General features: G+C 40.0%; 1 protein-coding gene across 1 annotated transcript in view; it reads right to left on the reverse strand.

Moving 5' to 3' along the window:
* shtn1 (shootin 1) overlaps positions 1-18,388 on the reverse strand; it is a 41,282-nt gene extending 22,894 nt beyond the window's left edge. Inside the window, exons 1-4 of the mRNA XM_069723013.1 lie at positions 18,382-18,388; positions 17,876-17,936; positions 10,395-10,489; positions 4,687-4,855 (exon numbers count right to left, since the gene is read on the reverse strand). Coding sequence (XP_069579114.1) covers positions 4,687-4,855; positions 10,395-10,489; positions 17,876-17,936; positions 18,382-18,387 — 331 coding nt within the window. The 5' untranslated portion in view covers position 18,388. The remainder of the gene's footprint in view (positions 1-4,686; positions 4,856-10,394; positions 10,490-17,875; positions 17,937-18,381) is intronic.
* Positions 18,389-22,385: the final 3,997 nt, after the last annotated feature.

The raw sequence follows: 22,385 nt of genomic DNA on the forward strand, positions 1-22,385 counted from the left end.
CTTTTCCACCATCGACGCCATGACCCCCCACCCCTCTCTCTGTGACGAAATCTTCTCTGGACCCTCTACAATTTGCGTACCAGCCTCGTGTGGGAGTGGACGACGCCATCATCTACCTGCTGCAACGAGCTCAGTCTCACCTGGATGGAACCGGTGACTCTGTGAGAATCACTTTCTTTGATTTCTCCAGTGCATTCAACACCATCCAACCACTGCTGCTGAGTGAGAAGCTGCGGGTGGTGGGGGTGGAGGGGGGGTGGACACGTCCACCGTCTCCTGGATCACTGACTACCTGACAGGCAGACCACAGTTTGTCCGTCTGGGCAGTGTGCTGTCTGATACGGTGGTCGGTGGTACTGGAGCTCCTCAGGGAACTGTTCTGTCCCCCTTTCTGTTCACCTTCTACACCACTGACTTCCAGAACAACTCAGAGTCAAGACATCTGCAGAAGTTCTCTGATGACTCTGCAGTGGTCGGTGTATAAGGGATGGACGGGAGGAGGAGTCAGTGGTCGGTGTATAAGGGACGGACGGGAGGAGGAGTCAGTGGACGGTGTATAAGGGATGGACGGGAGGAGGAGTCAGTGGACGGTGTATAAGGGATGGACGGGAGGAGGAGTCAGTGGTCGGTGTATAAGGGATGGACGGGAGGAGGAGTCAGTGGTTGGTGTATAAGGGATGGACGGGAGGAGGAGTCAGTGGTCGGTGTATAAGGGATGGACGGGAGGAGGAGTCAGTGGTCGGTGTATAAGGGACGGACGGGAGGAGGAGTCAGTGGACGGTGTATAAGGGATGGACGGGAGGAGGAGTCAGTGGACGGTGTATAAGGGATGGACGGGAGGAGGAGTCAGTGGTCGGTGTATAAGGGATGGACGGGAGGAGGAGTCAGTGGTTGGTGTATAAGGGATGGACGGGAGGAGGAGTCAGTGGTCGGTGTATAAGGGATGGATGGGAGGAGGAGTCAGTAGACGGATGTATAAGGGATGGATGGGAGGAGGAGTCAGTGGACGGTGTATAAGGGATGGACGGGAGGAGTCAGTGGTCGGCGTATAAGGGATGGACGGGAGGAGGAGTCAGTGGACGCTGTATAAGGGATGGACGGGAGGAGTCAGTGGTCGGCGTATAAGGGATGGACGGGAGGAGGAGTGAGTCAGTGGACGCTGTATAAGGGATGGACGGGAGGAGGAGTCAGTGGACGGTGGACGGTGTATAAGGAATGGACGGGAGGAGGAGTCAGTGGTCGGATGTATAAGGGATGGACAGGAGGAGGAGTCAGTGGTCAATGTATAAGGGATGGACGGGAGGAGGAGTCAGTGGACGGTGTATAAGGGATGGACAGGAGGAGGAGTCAGTGGATGCTGTATAAGGGATGGACGGGAGGAGGAGTCAGTGGACGGTGTATAAGGGATGGACAGGAGGAGGAGTCAGTGGACGCTGTATAAGGGATGGACAGGAGGAGGAGTCAGTGGACGGTGGACGGTGTATAAGGGATGGACGGGAGGAGGAGTCAGTGGTCGGATGTATAAGGGATGGACGGGAGGAGGAGTACAGGGCAGTAGTGGAGGACTTTGTGGAGTGGGCTGGTAGAAATCACCTCCTCCTGAACGTGGCCAAGACCAGAGAGATGGTGGTCGACTTCAGGAGGAAGACAACGGCTCCACAACCGCTGAGAGTTCTGGGAGAGGAGGTGGACATGGTGGAGGAGTACAAGTACCTGGTGTCTCCATGACAACAGACTGAACTGGAAGACCAACATCAACGCTGTCTACAAGAAGGTGATGAGTCGACTCTTTTTCTTGAGGTAACTTCGATCCTTCAATGTGTGCAGCAAGATGTTGGAGATGTTCTACCATCTGTTGTGGTCAGTGAACTGTACTTCGCTGTAGTCTGCTGGGGGGAGAGGTGGAGGGGGAGGGGGAGCAGCATTGGAGCTGGTGACACCAACAGACTTAACAAACTGGTTAAGAAGGCCGGCTCCATCATCGGCTACAAACTGGACAGTCTGGAAAAGGTGGTGGAGAGGAGGACGCTGAACAAACTATTATCCATATTGGATAATCCTGACCACCCTCTCAACCACCTGCTGCAGGGACAGAGGAGGACGTTCTCCAAAAGACTCCTCCAGCTGCTGTCACAAGGACAGATACAGGAGATCATTCCTGATACAGGAGATCATTCCAGATACAGGAGATCATTCCAGATACAGGAGATCATTCCTGATACAGGAGATCATTCCTGATACAGGAGATCATTCCAGATACAGGAGATGATTCCAGATACAGGAGATGATTCCTGACACAGGAGATCATTCCAGACACAGGAGATCATTCCTGAGACAGGAGATCATTCCAGATACAGGAGATCATTCCTGAGACAGGAGATCATTTCTGATACAGGAGATCATTCCTGATACAGGAGATCATTCCTGATACAGGAGATCATTCCAGATACAGGAGATGATTCCAGATACAGGAGATGATTCCTGACACAGGAGATCATTCCAGACACAGGAGATCATTCCTGAGACAGGAGATCATTCCAGATACAGGAGATCATTCCTGAGACAGGAGATCATTTCTGATACAGGAGATCATTCCAGATACAGGAGATCATTCCTGATACAGGAGATCATTCCTGAGACAGGAGATCATTCCTGATACAGGAGATCATTCCAGATACAGGAGATCATTGCTGATACAGGAGATCATTCCTGATACAGGAGATCATTCCTGAGACAGGAGATCATTCCAGATACAGGAGATCATTCCAGATACAGGAGATCATTCCAGATACAGGAGATCATTCCTGATACAGGAGATCATTCCAGATACAGGAGATCATTCCAGATACAGGAGATCATTCCAGATACAGGAGATCATTCCTGATACAGGAGATCATTCCAGATACAGGAGATCATTCCAGATACAGGAGATCATTCCTGATACAGGAGATCATTCCAGATACAGGAGATCATTCCTGATACAGGAGATCATTCCAGATACAGGAGATCATTCCAGATACAGGAGATCATTCCTGATACAGGAGATCATTCCTGATACAGGAGATCATTCCTGATACAGGAGATCATTCCAGATACAGGAGATCATTCCTGAGACAGGAGATCATTCCTGATACAGGAGATCATTCCTGATACAGGAGATCATTCCTGATACAGGAGATCATTCCTGATACAGGAGATCATTCCAGATACAGGAGATCATTCCTGATACAGGAGATCATTCCTGATACAGGAGATCATTCCAGATACAGGAGATCATTCCTGAGACAGGAGATCATTTCTGATACAGGAGATCATTCCAGATACAGGAGATCATTCCTGATACAGGAGATCATTCCTGATACAGGAGATCATTCCTGATACAGGAGATCATTCCAGATACAGGAGATCATTCCTGTCCACTGCAATAAGACTGTACAATAACTCACCTCTGGCAAAATCCATCACACAACAATAACACTGTTGTCTGTTTTCTTGTTTGTTTAAATATATATATATATATATATATATATATATATACAAGTTTATATATATATAAACTTTGCACTATTGTTTAGTTAGTTTTCATTTAATTTAATTATTTTATTTTATTCTATTTTTTGTATATACTGTGCATTTTTATATTTAATATTTTTTTACTGTTATTTTATTTCTTTCCTGTATCTATAAATGCTGCTGTAGCGAAATAATTTCCCTTTGGGGATTCATAAAGTAAGTAAGTAAGTAAGTAAGTAAGTAAGTACCTACCTACCTACCTACCCATCCATCCATCCATCCATCCATCCATTCATCCATCCATCCATCCATCTATCTATCTATCTATCTATCTATCTATCTATCTATCTATCTATCTATCTATCTATCTATCTATCTATCTATCTATCTATCTATCTATCTATCTATCTATCTATCTATCTATCTATCTATCTATCTATCTATCTATCTATCTATCTATCTATCTATCTATCTATCTATCTATCTATCTATCTATCTATCTATCTATCTATCTATCTAAAACCGTATTATCTTTTATAAAAAAATTATAAAAAGAACAAAAAACCTTCAATAAGCATCTGTAACACAAACTCTGGGGACAAACTTCTATAAATTTAGGGGACTTTTGAGATACAGAGTAAAAAAGTTAACCCTGAAATGTTGTCAACATTTAAAAAAAAAATACATTTTGGTACTTAGAGTAATTGTCATATATGTCTACTTTGAGCAAGTGTTTTAGTTGCTTAAAGTTAGCCATGCTGTTACCCTCATGTACTCATACAGACATTTTGCTGCAGACTGAATGTGTTAATGTGCCTCTTCTGCATTTTTGAAGAATCCCAAATGAAGATGAAGTTCCTGAAACTCTAGATCACACATGTGAAAGTGTAAATTATAAAACAAATTTAATTCAAAGCTGCAACTTCATTCATTCCCAACAGGTAATTAAAGAGTAAATATGACGGTTTAATTTCCACTGGCTGAGAACTCCTCACCAGTAAATTCCCCCCATCATGTAAAGTCAATTATTTTGTCGCTGCTGGCTCTTTAATAAATGAATAAAAGCTGTTTCCATGTGAGCAGTGAATATAGTATATATATATATATATATAAAATATATAAGTAAGTATATGGTAAGTTGTGACCTACGTTATAATTGGAGGAGTTTTGTACCTGAGATGGTGGTGTGGCACTGCTGCGACAGGCAGACTTTACTTGCTGCATGCAGGTCTTCACTCTCCTCCTCTTCGTCATCAAGGTTGATCTCAGTGATGGTCTCCGGGCTGAGGTGGGTCAGCATCATCGTGCTCTTCCTCTTCAGAGAGCAGTTCTGACGGTTCAACTACAGTCAGGAGTCACAGAGAGAAACATAGTGAAGAACATTATGAAGAGAAGAGCAGTTTTCTGGGATTATTGTGTTTACAGATGTGATGTTTGTTATGCTAAAATTAAGAGAAGCTGCAAAAATTGCAACTACTAGGTAACTACTACCTAATGAAGAAAGTCCCATGATGTAATCACTTCCAGTAAAAATAAGCATAATGCAAATCACAGGAATAGCTGGAAATATTTTAGTTTTCTTTTTTTTTTTTTTTATTTAAAAAGTTAGAGAGTCATGGCCTCAAAGTAGCAAAAATGTAGAAAAAAGTCACAAAAGTCTGCAATTTCTGTGAAAAAAAAAGAAAAAGAAAATACTGTTTGAATAAAACTAATTCAACACATGTGATGTGCATGAAGGGTGTAACTTCATAGCCACATTTCCTCTGGACCTCATCTCTCTGTTTCACTGTTTAATTTTCTGGAGGGACTGAACAACTGCAAGGACAAAAAAAACATCGTTCTCTATGGAACAGGAAATACAATAAGTCTCCTTTTCCTTATCAACAGGCCAGTCAGATCTAAAAAAACAAAAAACAAAACAGCAAACACTAACATTTCATTACTGCCTAATCAAAACGGTAATCGAGAGAAAATAACTTCCTTAAAGCAGGAACTTAGTGACACCAATGTTATTAAACTTGTTCTCAACATTCTTATTAAAATGCTATTAAATGTTGTCTCTCTAACTGAAATATGTATTTGTAGATGATTTGAAGCATCAGATATTTGTCTTCCCGTAACCTGGTAGCAGCAGGAAGAAGTCGTCACTCTGAACGAATCCACATTAACTTGGTCGCATTCCTCTGATCACAGGCCGAGGAGGAAAAGTGGCAGCAATCTTCCACTCAAAGTTATCAATCACTTAGTCATAACTCATTTCAAACCCTTATTCTTAACGTCTCACTTCCAAACTGGAAAACACAGAAAACCCTTCTGTTATTGTTTCTTTGTGGAAATATTGTGCATTAAATTCATTATTTGACTTAATTTGTTTGTTCTGAAATGTCAATAAACACATTTACTGTTAATTTCACCCTTCATCTTGTTTTGATATATGGCTGAATATTTAGTCGTATTTCCAAAAACCCTATTTTGTCTGACATTTTCTCGAAGGTTAGAATTTCCAATAATGGAACAAAAGAAAATCCATTACAGTAGATGTCCATCTCGTAAAATAAACGATTTAAAGAAGTGATTCCAATATTATTTACTTCAATACCAGATACCAACACGGTGGAGGGCAGCTACCTCAGCAGGTTGATTATGCTGTTGATAGTGCTGCAGCCTCACTGTGTACGACACTCACGTATCTTTAATGCTGACGTGAATAACAGTTCTTTTGTGTTTAGGTTTATTCTAAGCCAGCAGTTTCAAACTGATTGAACGTTGCTTGCTCTGGCCTCACGTATATGTTTGTTTATTGTCGTCAACTTCATGTTTCTCAAAATGAAGTTGCAAATGACCAGAGTTGGTCAGCAATCAGGTATCATTACTGTAGATGACAATAACAATCTTACTGTATTTACAGTCATCCTTAGCCAGCCGTTTCAAATTTGTGAATTTGGGTTTCAGCTGAAAAAACCTTCTCTACTTTTCAGATTAGACTTGAAACTATCCTTTATGAACCTTATTTTAGTGTCAGGTGACCGTGGACCATGTCTTAGTTACGCTGCTGTAGGCCTAGAGGTTACCGATGGACCTCCCATGATGCTTTTCCTCTGCTCTCTTCACTCCATGCTTTTTATGCCTCTCTCGCAAGTCATGAACTTTGTGTTTTCTCTTTCCCTGAGTTTGTTATCTTCCTCTCTGCCCTCTAAGGTTGTAAGGATCTTACTATGATGAATGCCTTGAGATGACTGATGTTGTGACTTGTTGCTATATTACTAATAATATTAATAACACTTAATTGTACAGACTTTTGCCTCACAGCAGGAAGGTTCTCCCTGTTCTGCAGATGCTGCAGCTTCGTCCAACAGTCCAAAGACATGCAGGACAGATTAGTAGGGGATTGTAAATTGGCTCTTTTTGAAAGGAATACAACTTGACGGATAATTTGCTCAACAGTAGCTATTGTCATTCAACAACACAGCCGTGACAACAGGACTTCACAGGATGAATACTCCCACCGTACCACAGTATGAGATTACATGGTGCAGCAGCAGAATGCACGACTCATGGTATATTCAGCACATGTTCTGTAAAAAGATGACAAGAATCCAACAAAATCTGTCAAAACCTGCATCTCACACAACCTTCATTTTCCAAATCTGCATAGTTAGCGGTGTGCTTCGTATTAAGCTTGTGAAAAACAGCCAACGAAAAAAGGTAACAGAGCGACAGACAGGGTTGATGAGATGTTGTTCTGATTTCCTCTTTTCTTTGGCCCTGCAATCAGTTATAATGACAGGACATATGCAAAAGCAATGATAAGGTGTGAAAAAAGACGTCATTTGAAGCAGACGAAGAGAAAGCCAGTGAATTTCTCCTTTTACACCCAATCACAGTTTTTTGACGTGACATGTATTTGCATTTCTGTGTATCATGTTTTTCTGTGTGATTATTACTTGTAACACGTATTCTTATGTGGTGTTTTTCTTTAGAAAATTCTTTGCAAATACTGTTTTAGATAAAGGATATGTACTAAACTACCACAATGGCTGTTTCATTTCTAAAAAGTTCAATCATCGGGACGGCCATATGTATCAATTAAGGAGAGCATCACTGGGTAAATCGTGAATGAAGGAGATGGATGCCAATTATTTGTGCTTCTGGATGCCATCTGGAGGAAGAAAAGTGCCTGAAGAGGAGCAGAAAGAAAAGGAAATAGAAAGGCGAGCCATAAAGGAAACATTTATTAATGGCATCCTGGTGGGAGCAGATTGCAGCAATTCCAACTTTTGATGACACCCTTCAGACTGCATCTTTTTCTTAAAAAAAAAAAAAAAAATGCAATCAACAATACATAACATGGAATCAAATTCTTTTGATAATAATCTACAATTGACCAGAGATGTACGAATGAAATTACATACTCAGATGGATCAAGGCTGACATAACATCACTGTGGAGGGTCACAGCCCTTCATCTTACCTTGATCACACATCAACACAAAAACATTACACACCACACACACATTTGCATCTGACTGGTTTTAAATTGCTAACCCACTCCAGTTGCTTTTTTTGTTCAAAATGTTGAAAAGTTAAGGAATTGCTCTGAACTTCCTCCAGAGCGGCCTTGGGAATATTTGGTGTGCAAAATTTCCATCATTGGGTACAAAGAAATTAATACGGAGTTTAATTTGTTTGTCGTCCTCTGGAAACGCCTCCCTGGATTTGATTTAAATGTAAATGAGTAATAAACTGCTGGTAACGTCTCCAGCATGCAGGATGTTACAGTGAGATGCTGCTGACGGTAAACACCAAAGAAGAAGAAGGTCTCCTGCTCCAACCAGATTCTATTCACACGACTCCGATATGGCTAATCGAGCACCATCCGCCCCACACAGCGATGCTCATACAGCCTGCAGGCAGGCAACGGGAGTGTCCAGCTCTAAACACTGGTGTGTATCAAAGAAGAGGACGAGGAAAGAGGCAGTGACCAGAGACCAGAGACATCAAATAAAGCTGTGAAAGAGAGGAGTCACTCAGACGGCCATGAAGCAAGCTTTTAGCCGAGGACAAATGAATTTGCGCCAGCTGTCAGCCGAGACACGGGCCAGTTCATCACTGCCTCTTTACACGTCTCATTATGGGACATAGCCTGATGCATTACGTCTTCTCTGAAAACAATTCTTGCACACGGTCAGCAGGAAAAGAAGGAATCTCCGTCCGTCGGAAGAGGCGATGACAATTCATCACATCTGATTCGCTTGATAAGTATTCACTTTGGAGAAACCCTGACATTTCTGAACTGATACATTTTCAACCATCGAGTGCAATGACAAAGTACTACAACACAATATATATCTGGTCGGTTCTGGAAATCTCCAAATAATTTTGGGAAAATGGTCAAAAAAGCACATTGTTCAGCCAGACAGATTTACATCTGTGCTGCATCTTTACTGGGAGTGACGAGCTGTCGACGAGAGAATTCACTCAATGTTTGAAAAATAGTCCAAAACGTCTGACTGGTGGTTTTAATTTAATGTTGTACTTTACACTTTACTTAAAGTTAGCTATGCTGTTACCCTCATGTACTCATACAGACATTTTACTGCAGACTGAATGTGTTAATGTGCCTCTTCTGCATTTTTGAAGAATCCCAAATGAAGATGAAGTTCCTGAAACTCTAGATCACACATGTGAAAGTGTAATTTATAAAGCAAATTTAATTCAAAGCTGCAACTTCATTCATTCCCAACAGGTAATTAAAGAGTAAATATGACGGTTTAATGTCCACTGGCACATCAAATTTATGCACATCATCTTGACAGTTTTAGGTTAGGCATCTGATAAATGCAACCTTTATATAAAAAAAAAGAAGACAAAGATCTTCCTTAGATTACAATAATGTGCTCGGGCCCTGATGAGGGATCATTTAACGAGTTTGATTTAGTTCACAGCATGTAAGAATGAGAAAGTACATGCTTTCTTTCTGCCTCATTGCCACCGTCCTCATCATCACCTGTTGCTCAAATGGATCTGTTATCTCTGCTCACGTTTTAGTGTCAGCCAGCTCAAACTTTTTATTGGTCTTGGTGAACTTTCTCTGCTGGATGCTGCTTTTCCCATTTAAAGGTTAAAAAAAAAAAAAATCGTTTTAATCATCCCTGAATGTAAAATGAATCACATCAATGAGTAACAGATAATGTTAAAGTGAGCATCTCCTATATTGTTTAACTATATAACCTTAATATCTCGTGTTCAGGCCAGTAAAAAACAAATCTAACTCGTCACCTCCGGACGATGAAAGAATGAAACAACGAACAAAGAGAAAAAGGAACAACTGAAGGCCGAGGAACTGTTAGAAAAAAGGCCTAAAAGTCGACCTTCGTTATAATTCTCCCTCGTTCTCCCACTGCCCAGAATCTGGTCCGTCCAGGTGGACTCTGAGGGCTTTTGTCCAGAAATTGAATGAGAAATGATTACAGTGATAAGCTCAGCACCAGTGGGCTGCAAAATCACTACGTGCCAGGCTCCCCCACTCTCAGCCACAACTCACATTTTAGCAAGGACTCTAAAAAAGTGGGAATCAGAGGAATCCAATGCAATTTTAGACACTAAGCAGCAGTGTTGAAGGACTACAGAGTGCTTTTGATTGCAACATAAAAAACTGTGTCGAGGTGACGGTTACAGGAATATGGTGCACACGGTCATCTTCTATGGCTCGTTTAAGGATCTAGTATTTATTCCAGTCTTTCTTTTAATTTAACAATGCGGTTTTCTTAGTCGTAAGCATGTTTTATTGGATTTAAATCACAACTTGAATCTCAGCTTATTTCGAAACAGATGTTACAACAGACCATTGTGTTTGAACAGTGAGAGCAGAATAAACGGTACCTTGGAGGCCAGAGCTTCAGCGCTTTCTCTACACATCCTCTCGACCTCCAGGTTCTCCTGAATGGCGTTCACCTCTTCAATGACCATATGAGACACTAACAGAAACAGAGAGGAAAAGACAAAGAACATGTTACACCATTTGATAACAGGGTGTGCAGCACTGAGTGTCATAAGCTCCCACATATTTTGTGTAAATAAGTAGTTCTTAATTGGTCTCGCTTCAGGAACCACGTTTTCTTGATTATTCATTTATTATGAATTATGAATTATTAATACTGCAGTAAAACACAACGCCTACCTGCAACAGGTGTGCAACTATGGCTGAAAACTCAGTGAAAAAAAACCTCACCTTTTGTTACAGGCATATATGCTTTTCAAACAAGTTTAAACTGGCTCATCAAGTTTCAAGAATCTAAATTAAAATACGAAATTAAAAAGAGGACTTATCCCGAGTTAAATAAAAAGGTAGATTTATTTAATCCTAACCTCGCCCAGTGCTTAAATGAGACCAAACTACTGATTTGGGCATTACATGACAACTCTACTGCATGAGTGCTGCCACATGGGAACTTTCAAAATAAAAGTACAGCAGTAAAAATTCTGTAGACTTCAACTTTTTCCCTTTAGGCTTTTAACTTTTTGCGCACACATTCGAAGCCTAGTCAGAATGGCCCAGTGACCCACTAATGGGTCGCAACCCACCAGTTGAGAAACACTGGTGTAGTTTATATTCACTGTAGTGTTACCTTTGGACGTCACTCCAAAACGGTCATCCTAAATCTCACATCCACTCATCAAAGAAATTCAGGATCACATTCTCGCAACATGACTTCTGTTAGAGTCCAAAAACTGAACAGGACGTGCAACGAAACAAATACACTGACTGGTATGATCCTGTATTCATATAGTAGTACAAACACATTGAATAGGAAATATAAAGACGGTTTGGAGGAGCGCTGGTGACCACTTCCTCACTCCCTCATCTTTACTTCCTGCCAGCTGTCACTCCACTCCGACCTTAGCATGCTTAAATTCCTCTGGTAGAATAGTTCATGGGGAACCCCCAACCACTTCCTAATATATGAACCAATCAGTCTACTTGAGAAACCCAACACTCATATTCTGTCATTGGAAACAGAACAAACCGTAAACACCACAGCTAAAGCTTCAATGGAGTCTTCACTTCTCTTTTCTTTCTGAACCTTCGGTAACGTCTCGTCTAAGCCGCTCAACGTCGCTCAACTCACCGGGAATTCAAATTGTTTTAAACTCATCCTTTAAAGTAGGACATGAAATGAGTAAAGTTATATGGAGAATATTTCACTCCACATTGAAGTTCTATATTAAAGATTGACTGAAGTCCTCCTTCTGGTCTGGTTAGGACAGACAGCATCCATCCTGCTTTGGATGGTGCGGCGCTCACATCTAGAAACATGACAGAGTTTATTAGAAACTCTAAAACATGACAGAGTTGATTAGAAACTCTAAAACATGACAGAGTTGATTAGAAACTCTAAAACATGACAGAGTTGATTAGAAACTCTAAAACATGACAGAGTTGATTAGAAACTCTAAAACATGACAGAGTTGCAGTCGTACAGGCTTCTTTGCAGTTTCTTTAGAGCTGTCATCACTCAGTACAGATAAAGTGATGATAATGTGTGACTTAAACATTCATGTTGATGTGGACAATGACATTAAATGCATTTAATTCCATTTTATTCTCCAATGTTTTTCTCAACGTTAATAAACGCACTCACTGTTATAGTCACATCCTTGCTCTTGTTCTGACATATGGCATTGATGCTGATTATTTAATAGTATTTCTTAAAAATGTTTATCTGACCATTTTTAAATAACATTTGAATTTACAATAATGAATTTCACAGCATTTGTGGGAAGAAAAAAAAATCCATTGTAGTAGACGTCTATCTGATGATGCTGTAACTAAATATAAGGAATTAATTTCATTATTATCTACTTCAATGCCATGAGTTAATACAATAGAAGGCAGCTACCTCGACTTTACTCCCACACTAGCGGATCCTTCTGTTGATAGTGCTGCAGCCTCTCTGTGTACGATACAGTTGTCCCTCTGAATAAGAAAGTAATGAGTCAAAGGAGGTTAATCCTTCAGTACAATTCACAAATGAACTCTTTAAAGCAGACATCGCAAAAAATGAAAAGTACGTGTCCTCCCACTAATCTAATAAACCTTCATGTTTATTCTTCAGATGAACAAGAATGGTGTTAAAAGATATTCAGTGTGGATTCAGAGTGAATCACAGTACTGAAACTGAAAGTTACTAATGATCCCTTAATGGCGATAATGGACTCATCTCTATACTTGTCCCGCTGGATCTCAGGGCTGCATTTGACTCCACTGATCACAACATTTTCTTACGGAAACTGGAACATGTTGTTGGGATTAAAGGAACTACACTGATTGATTTAAATCAGGGGTCCCCAACCACCGGGCCGTGGACCAGTACCGGGCCGTGGATGATTTGGTACTGGGCCATACAGAAAGAATGAAAAACTTTTATTTATTTGTTTTTATCTTGTTTACATTAACCTGCATGGTATTTTATTTTGAAAAATGACCACTTCCGTCCACGCCTCTTTCTCGCAGTTGTCTCAGTCTCAGTTTTTTTCATGCACCGATAAGCCCACAAGTTAACCCTCACAAAAATGAGCAAAAAACAAACGTCTCTGGAGAGGTTCCTTGAAAAGGGGGAAAGACCGAATGATGAAACAACAGAGAACTCCAACACCACCAACAAAAAGAAAGCTGCATTTAAAAGAAAACACCAAGAGTCCTACTTAAATTACGGGTTCATCGCAACAGTTGATTCACATTCTCCAAGCCCGCTCTGTATAAGAATGTGGTGATCAGCTATCTAATTGTGTTTTGTTTTTGTTGCATGCCTCACTCCCCCCCCCCCCCCTCCCACTCCTAATTATTCTCCTAACTTACAAAGTGCTTTATGGCCAAGCTCCATCTTTCATCAGAGATCCATAAGAACCACATCATCTAAAAAAAGACTACTTTGCTGTCAGAGGTCTACTTGTGAATCCTTAAGTTTCCAAAAAAACTGAATGGGAGAAAGGACCCGTTCAGGTCCCACCAACCAAGCTACCCAGCTACCCTCTTTATTGTCTCTTGTATAGCTATGCTGTTCTTTTCTCTCTCTGCTCTCCACTGATGGCCTCCCAGTGTGAGTCTCGTTCTGTCAGAGGTTCTCCTCCTGTTAAAGGGGAGTTTTTCCTTCCAGCTGCCGCTCATGGACGAACTGTTAGATTACTGGGATCTCCTCTGTAAACTAAAGTATTGTCAGAAGAATGATAAAATATTTTGTTTGTACTAGTTTATAAGTAGCATTATACTGTTGATAGTTGGATGGGGTAAAACTAATTTCACTTCTTTGTAATCTGTTGGGCAAGTTCATCTTTAAAAATGCACCATCTTAAATGCTTATCATATTTTATATGTAATTAAAAATGCATCAACTAGAACTACATCTGCAAAGTAGATGTAGTGGTGGAAAAATCGCAAAACATTTATGCCGAATAAAACTGAAATACTCAAGTAATGTACAAATACCTCAAGACTGTACAGCACTTGAACAAATATATTTTTCCTGACTGTCTCATACTGTCTTGGTTATAAGGACAAATGTTCATACATACTATTCAAGAAAAAACAAGGTAGAAGTGAATATAGAAAGAAAGCAATGCATGTTCATCTTACAATTAATATTCTTCAGTAAAGAAGCCCCCCCTTCCCACACACACACACACACACACACACACACACACACACACACACACACACACACACACACACACACACTCAGCCTTCATTCATGTGACAATGTTAGTGAAATATGAAAAGAAGCATGTAAAATCCAACTGAATGCCTGCATTCACGTCAATATGAACTTAAAAAGTCAACGCATGACCATTCAGCCAAAATGCCATCGAGGAAACAAAGAACATGATTAGGATTTCTAAATGAGCGGGCGCATACCTGTAACTTTTCATTTTATTACGCAGATTATTGAGATAAGAGTGCCTTAACACTTGACACTGAAGTATATTTCTGTTTGCTATTGTGTCTGCCATCTGAGTAGCCTCAATGGTGAATGACCTACATGTACCATTAGGATTTGAATTTAAAAGGAGGTGAACTAAATGTTTTTCCCGATGTATCTTTTATTCAGATAATTTCCCTACCTTTTTATTTATCAGCCAGGGCCAATGTGCGTCGAGTATAAACTGAATACATGCAGAGCACACGCACAACAATGGACAAAAGTTGAGTATATACTGAGTATGTATGGAGTGGATGAGGACTTTTTTCACACGTATGATGCACTTAACCCTGGTTGAAAAGAAATATTCGTTTTTTTGGTCTACGACAGTCACGGGCACAATGAACGGGCTGCACTAGAAAAGAAGGGAATAGTTTGCAGTACAGAGAATTTTTATCTGGGAAAACACTTAAAAGTGATAAATAATGAATGATTCATGGAAGGGTAGGGGTAATACCTCGAGGCTAAGCTAAGGTAAAGATATCTGTCTCTCTTTGGATTTTAAGGGGGAAGAAGAAGCTGGAAACATATTTTGACAAAACAGCCTCAGTTGAGGTCCAACTTACTTGTTTGCTCTGGATTTTTTTGAGTGTATCAGACAATCGTCACTAAAAGATGGCATTTTAAAAGTAACTCTCATGAAATGTTTGAACATCTCCAGTTTAATGACGACTAAGAAAATGTGAACTATAGTGAAAAGCTCCAAAACCACTGAGTGAGTCGACTTTAGGTTGAAATTTCTTTGCCATCTGTTTCAAGGTCAAAAAATGAACTTCAAGCTTCAAAGTATATTTAAATTAATTTTCCTAAAGAGTTGTTATGGCTGATGTGCTGCGTCTATAAGAGAAACCCAGAATTAAACGTATATCAGAGCCGTTAGCAGATAGCTTCCTGTTTACATGGAGCAGACTCGTTAGCAGGTGTAGGTTTTATCCACCATCTCCTGATACAAGTATCTGGTTCTTTAGCTGCTAAATCCTCCACCATGTTCACCGGTTAGCCTCCACCTGTCTGTCTGCTGCAGCAGAAAGTCTACAATAGCTTTATTAAAGCTGAAAACATTCATCTGCTGCTGGTTGATGAGAGTAAAGCTGTGAAAATGCAAAGGTTAAAAAGCTTCTGGAGTTGGCTGAATAGTTGGTGATAATTCTCCGTGAACTTATTTCACATTACGCGCAGTAATTTGATCCATTGTTGATATGAAAAATATTGATTAGCTGTGCTTTAACAAAACCTATAAAATCAGGTAAAACTCCAAATCACGGACAGTGTTGTTTAAAGCTGCAATCACAGCCGAGGAGAAAAGACCAGCCCTGAAGAATGTCCTGCCACTTAACTAATTAAACATTGTGTTGAGCGAGAGAGAAATTAAGCATTAGTGCCACTGCTGTGGGCAGTTCCTTACCCCCAGTGACACCTAATTAGGAAACTGATGAACACCAGTGCCGGGCAATATTCACGCTCCTCTGGCGCCCTCCACATCAGTCATTCAGCAGCACTTAGCTGCCAGTTTCCGTCCTCAGCCTCCTCTCTCTTCCTGTCTGCCCATCTCAATAATGCCGCGGCCACACTCGGCAACCTACGGAAGGACGCCTTGAACTAAATGACATGTTAATTATAATTACTGGTAGCCATGGTAAATAAACAGTGCTGGAAGTGTTGAAAGTGTATGAGCGCCGGTCTACAGGGGGCTCCGACACATCACAACTGGCAGTCTTAATTGTAAGTTTGGGCCTCCCCATCATCATCGCTCCATCTTTCTCTCCCCTCTTTTTTTGTGCTTGTCTTTTTTCATCCTCCTCTCAGAAAAGACAGTGATTACCCCTGTGCCGACGTGCTGCATAATGGTATCAGCGCCGCCAACGGAGCAGTGAATTAAATTGTATCTGCAGCCGCTGTGAAGCCTTGATGAGGGGGGCAGATGCCTTTGTGGTGTTATCATTATAACACAATGGTCATGTTGTCACCAACCTTGCCATCGCCAATTGAAAAGGCATGATTGTGTGTTGGGGGCTTCTTCTCCCGTCCTCCCCTCCCCCCCCCCCCCCGCCACCCCGCACCACCACCACCACCATCACCACCACCACCACCAACCCCGCTGCCCCACCCCCAGCCGTTTCGTTGTGAATAGGAGCAATTTTCTAAGAGCTATGAAATCACGTAATAGGCCCTAATATGCAGCTGCTTGGCACAGTGAGGCAGCCTCTATTAACGTGTAAGTCAAACACAATATGTGTTTTGGCTGGAGATTCACTGAATACACGAGCACAGGCCAGATTTATTCCCATGAAAATCCACACAACTGTCACCATCACAAAGACTAACTATTTGGTCCATCTTTGACATGCGGTGCCCCATTTCACATTCTGTCTTCACTTAAGTGGTCGTAGCAGAGCATTCAACCTGTGAGGAAAATCATTTTGGAAAATTGAATGGTGGGCCAAAACATTTGAAACGCATTTACAGCACGGAGAAACAGATTCAAGATAAAAGCAGGATCAACAGCACGGCTGGTCCAACGCCGATATCTGAGTCTGTACTCACTTCTATAGAGCCTGCATCACTTCACAGCAACATATATTTATCACAACACTCATCTGTCATCATGCATATGTTGTCATAAATGAGATTACATAGTACGGGTAGACAGATGTGTTGAACCTGATACACCTTCTTAACAACTGTCTGCTCCTAAACATTCTGGTGCTGCTGCAAAATACTAACATTAAATTCTGATTCACTTTATATTGAAATTCAGGATGTATGCTTAAAAACAGCATATGTTAATTATTCTACTATAATTATATTTAAGGATAGTCCGTAAAAAATAAAAAAAAATCTAGACCAGCTGCCTCACTTTGCTGAATTTATATTTAATTTGCTGTTTGTGTGTTCTTGACATTCGATCCGATTTTTTTGAAAAAAATAACACGTAGTATCATATGATACTTAATAAAGCGTGTGTGCGTGTTGGATTCTGAATAAGGTTTCATACATGTTTCCTCAATAAATAAATGTTGATAGAATCAAGTCAACCTTCAGCAGGTTCCTAAAAGTTGAAGCAACATAAATCTAAAACTCAGTAAAACAGGCAGATTGAAACAGGAGGAGGCTGAAACATAAACCAACACATAATCTATACGTTTCTAATCTATCTTTCCACCTTTTAAACTAACTGGAACTGGTAATCAATCAGTCATCATCATGTTGGTCCCAAATTAAGTCCAAATAGACAAAAGTAATCCAACAAATGAAGATAATTCAACTCTCAATAAACGTTTTCTGATGATCTAGAAAACATAAAATGAGTTGCAGCATATTTTCTATCAGACAGTCTTGTTACAATTCAAATATTCTGTTCCTTCGACCTCGGAGGAATAACCGTACCTTCCTGGAAGTGTTTGAGCTTCTTCACGGCCTCGTCCCTCTCCTCCTCCAGCCTCCTGCACTGAGAGCGACACACAGACCAGCTTCAACACACAACCAGCGCTGTCTTCATCAAACATTCACCAGCCGCCTGCACAACAACAACTCCTTTGAAAAGAAGGTTTATTTAATACAAAGAAAATATGCTGAAAGGTGTTGAATTATGAATTACATACTGTACCAACACAAGTTGATCGTGATCAGGGTTAAATAAAACAGACTATTGGACCTGCTGGAGGTCCTCGTCAGGTTAGCGTACAGATATCTTTGGAGTTTGACCATTATGTTGATAATATTATTTCTCTAGTGACTGTTTAAAGTTGTCAGCAAGCTGCTTCTACTGTAACAACTATTTCTGCTTTTTATTTCTGCTCCTGCTACTGTAACTGCTCACTGGTCCTCGATGAGGCGGTCAGAACCGCATCACCTCTACATCCTGTCAGCATTCAACGGATGTTCACACTTACCTCCATGGCGGCTGTCTCGTGCTTCCTCTGAAGACCCTCATACTCCTGCAGGGCTGTGGGATGTAAAGGATGCCAGTAAGCCATCTTCATCAGTAAATCACAGTGAAGTAAATGTCAGTGATGAACATGTCCCTGTTCATAAGAAGTCAAGTGGAAAGTTGTCCAACATGTGATGACTTCTCATTCAGTGACGCTGTGTCTCATGTCACAGGACTGATATAGAACGGCAGGTTGGTCTCAATGTTTGAGTCCAAGTACAGTCAGAAGAGGATTTAACTTCTGTGTTAACAGATAATCTGACAGGTTTAGAATTAAGAGCCAAAACCACAAAACTTCATATATGTATATAAATATATTGATATATATTACAATATATACAAACCCTGCGTTCCAAATCGTTACTATTTATTTTTCTTTTAGTGCGTACTGCAGCTACCCTCACTACGTATGTACTGTTGCATGTCGTATGTATAGAACTGGGACGTACTACTTCCTAGAACTGCACCTTGACTCGTCGAGATCTGTAGCGCAACATTCCAAGTAAAAAGGAAAATGAGTGGAACGATTACACATTCTTTTAATGCCTCTTCTTCTTCTACTTTTTTTTTGTGGGTGCAGCATTAGCACCACCAACCTTCTTGGAGGCTCAGTAGATTTGATGTATCTTCCACTGCGCAAAGGATTGTGGGTCAGAACAGCTCGAGTATCATGCCGACCTGCAGAATGCAAAATAGGACCGGACGTAGTAGAACATCCTGGTGAGCACTAAGTATTGGGACATATTACGCAGGTAAATCTTTTTTTGGCATACTAACTAGTATGGTAGTATGGATACTTTAACAAGGGGTTAATATTTTCTGGTACACTAAATATAATGGTAGTATGGATACTTTAATGAAGGGTTAATATTTTCTGGTATACTAAATATAATGGTAGTATGGATACTTTAACAATGTTAATATTTTCTGGTACACTAAATATAATGGTAGTATGGATACTTTAACAAGGTTAATATTTTCTGGTACACTAAATATAATGGTAGTATGGATACTTTAACGAAAGGTTAATATTTTTTTGCATACTAAATACTATGGTAGTATGGATACTTTAACAAAGGGTTAATATTTTTTGGCATGCTAAATAGTATGTTAATATGGATACTTTAACGAAGGGTTAATATTTTTTGGTGTACTAAATATGGTAGTATGGATACTTTAACAAAGGGTTAATATTTTCTGGTATACTAAATATAATGGTAGTATGGATACTTTAACGAAGGGTTAATATTTTTTGGTGTACTAAATATGGTAGTATGGATACTTTAACGAAGGGTTAATATTTTCTGGTATACTAAATATAATGGTAGTATGGATACTTTAACGAAGGGTTAATATTTTCTGGCATACTAAATATAATGGTAGTATGGATACTTTAACGAAGGGTTAATATTTTCTGGTATACTAAATATAACGGTAGTATGGATACTTTAACGAAGGGTTAATATTTTCTGGCATACTAAATATAACGGTAGTATGGATACTTTAACGAAGGGTTAATATTTTCTGGTATACTAAATATAACGGTAGTATGGATACTTTAACGAAGGGTTAATATTTTCTGGCATACTAAATATAACGGTAGTATGGATACTTTAACGAAGGGTTAATATTTTCTGGTATACTAAATATAATGGTAGTATGGATACTTTAACGAAGGGTTAATATTTTCTGGTATACTAAATATAACGGTAGTATGGATACTTTAACGAAGGGTTAATATTTTCTGGCATACTAAATATAACGGTAGTATGGATACTTTAACGAAGGGTTAATATTTTCTGGCATACTAAATATAACGGTAGTATGGATACTTTAACGAAGGGTTAATATTTTCTGGTATACTAAATATAACGGTAGTATGGATACTTTAACGAAGGGTTAATATTTTCTGGTATACTAAATATAACGGTAGTATGGATACTGGAATGTAGGGTGTGTGTCTCAGATGTAATAAATTGATCTTTTTCATAAAGTATTCGTGCATTCATTTCATGTAAGTGTACCTTACAGAGATATAAGGAAGACTTGCTCTACAAATAATGTTCTCCTAAATTAAGGGTTCTATCAATGTTACTTAAGTTTTTCGTGGTACTGTTACTAATACTAAACCACGGACCCAGCTCAGTACTTAACGCAGACTGACTGGAAGAACCCTCCAGCACAAACTCACACTGCTGAAACACAGCAGATTTCAAATGGGTACAACGCAGTCAGAGCAGACTTCTCTACAGAAGGAGCTATTTTCTCCTCCAGAACAACGTGATAATCAGTAACCAGATTGAGCCTCTCGTTGCTTCCCGTGACATTCAGGAAGATGAATAAGGATGCCCTTTCTTTGGAGCGGTAAGCTCTTCATCAGGAGCTCTGTAAAGGAACAGTCTGACATTTTCAGACATACAGTATGCTTGTTACCATAACAGATGAGAAGATTGATAACTATTTCCTCTTTGTCCATCCGGTATGAAGTATAAATAACTAAAAGTAGGGATAGATGGAGTAACATCTTTCACCCTCTCTTGTTTTTGTTTTTTTAAACTTCATTCAGTACGTGTCTTGTGCAGATGGCAGGATTAAGACACACCTGCCAGTTTCACACCACTACCTTATCAACTAACAATGAATGAACGAATTACTAAATCGTGCCCACAAAATAGCATTTCGTTTCCATGTTTTAATTCATTTGTTTGCACGTTTTAATTAATTCTTAGACACAAGCTGAGTTTATATGTAGTTTATATACTGCCACAGTATTGGGGGGTAGGGGGGTATTCGTGGCACAACCAGTTTAATGAAAAACACCTTGAAGTTGGTTAACAACAGCTGTGAAACACCAAACGTGGGTTAACGACATCACAGCAGCCTGTGGTCAGAGGGGCGGAGCTTCTCCTCAGGAAGGACATTTATCTTGGAACAGTTTTTATGAAGTCCAACAGACATCAAAGTTACTGTTCAAACAGACGAAGACAGCAAATCCTTTACAATCATAAAACCTGCTCCTTTTATTAGACTACCTGACAATGAAATCACTTTTAAAACATGGTTAGAAACAGGTTTTACCACCTAAACTTAGTTCTAACTAGTGCAGGAACTCATTTGGTGAAATGGTTTACTAACAGTGAGCCGGTCATATCTCTGACTTAAATCCTGATCACAGAAGTGACACTCCAGGAAACATCATTTCGAGGGGAAGGAAACAGACACAACACCTGATTTAAAAAGCAGAAACTTACCTTGGTTTGATAGATCTGTAATGATGTGGATTCTGTGCAGCTCCTCCGCAGACATCCTGAGAAAATACAAAGTCCAAAGTTCAACAAGGAGGAAGTGCTGTCAGACTGACACACCTGTCGAGCTGCACTTCCTCCCACAGCTCCACGGATACAACAGTCCACGACGGCTTCTTAACTGTCACAAATATTCAAGTACAAGTTGACATTATAATTAAACATTAAAATAAATAAATAAATAAGGAATCTTTTAAGTGAAGATGAAGACACATTTATTATCAGAGGACCGTCCATAATAATGCAGCAGTTTAACAGCACCTCCACCTCCAGCCTCCATAATGACCAGAGTGGATTTAAATAATCGAACCATCATGGAAGCCGGATTTATTGCAGCACTGTTGGATTAGACCGGATCGGTTTCAGCTCACAACTTGCCTGTATTGAATGCTCTTGTTGTCCTTGTGTTATTGGGTTCTCTTTTTGTGTTGCAAATAATAAAAAAACAAAAATTAAAAATGAGTAAACTCTTCATTCAACTATTTTAAGGTACGCAGCCCTTAAAGCCCGGGTCAGCAATAACATCTGTGCAATAGAGAACAGGACATATAACCATCACACTTTTAATTTACACATCAATAATGAAACAAATAAACATGTCAAATGTTCCAGCCTGTCAGGATGAGTCCATTCAGTCAGAATCAAGAGCAGAACAGACAAC

Source organism: Brachyistius frenatus, unplaced genomic scaffold (assembly GCF_029030835.1).
Source record: "Brachyistius frenatus isolate BFR_SWC_R1_liver_20210118 unplaced genomic scaffold, ASM2903083v1 Contig_313, whole genome shotgun sequence".
Lineage (NCBI taxonomy): Eukaryota > Metazoa > Chordata > Actinopteri > Embiotocidae > Brachyistius > Brachyistius frenatus.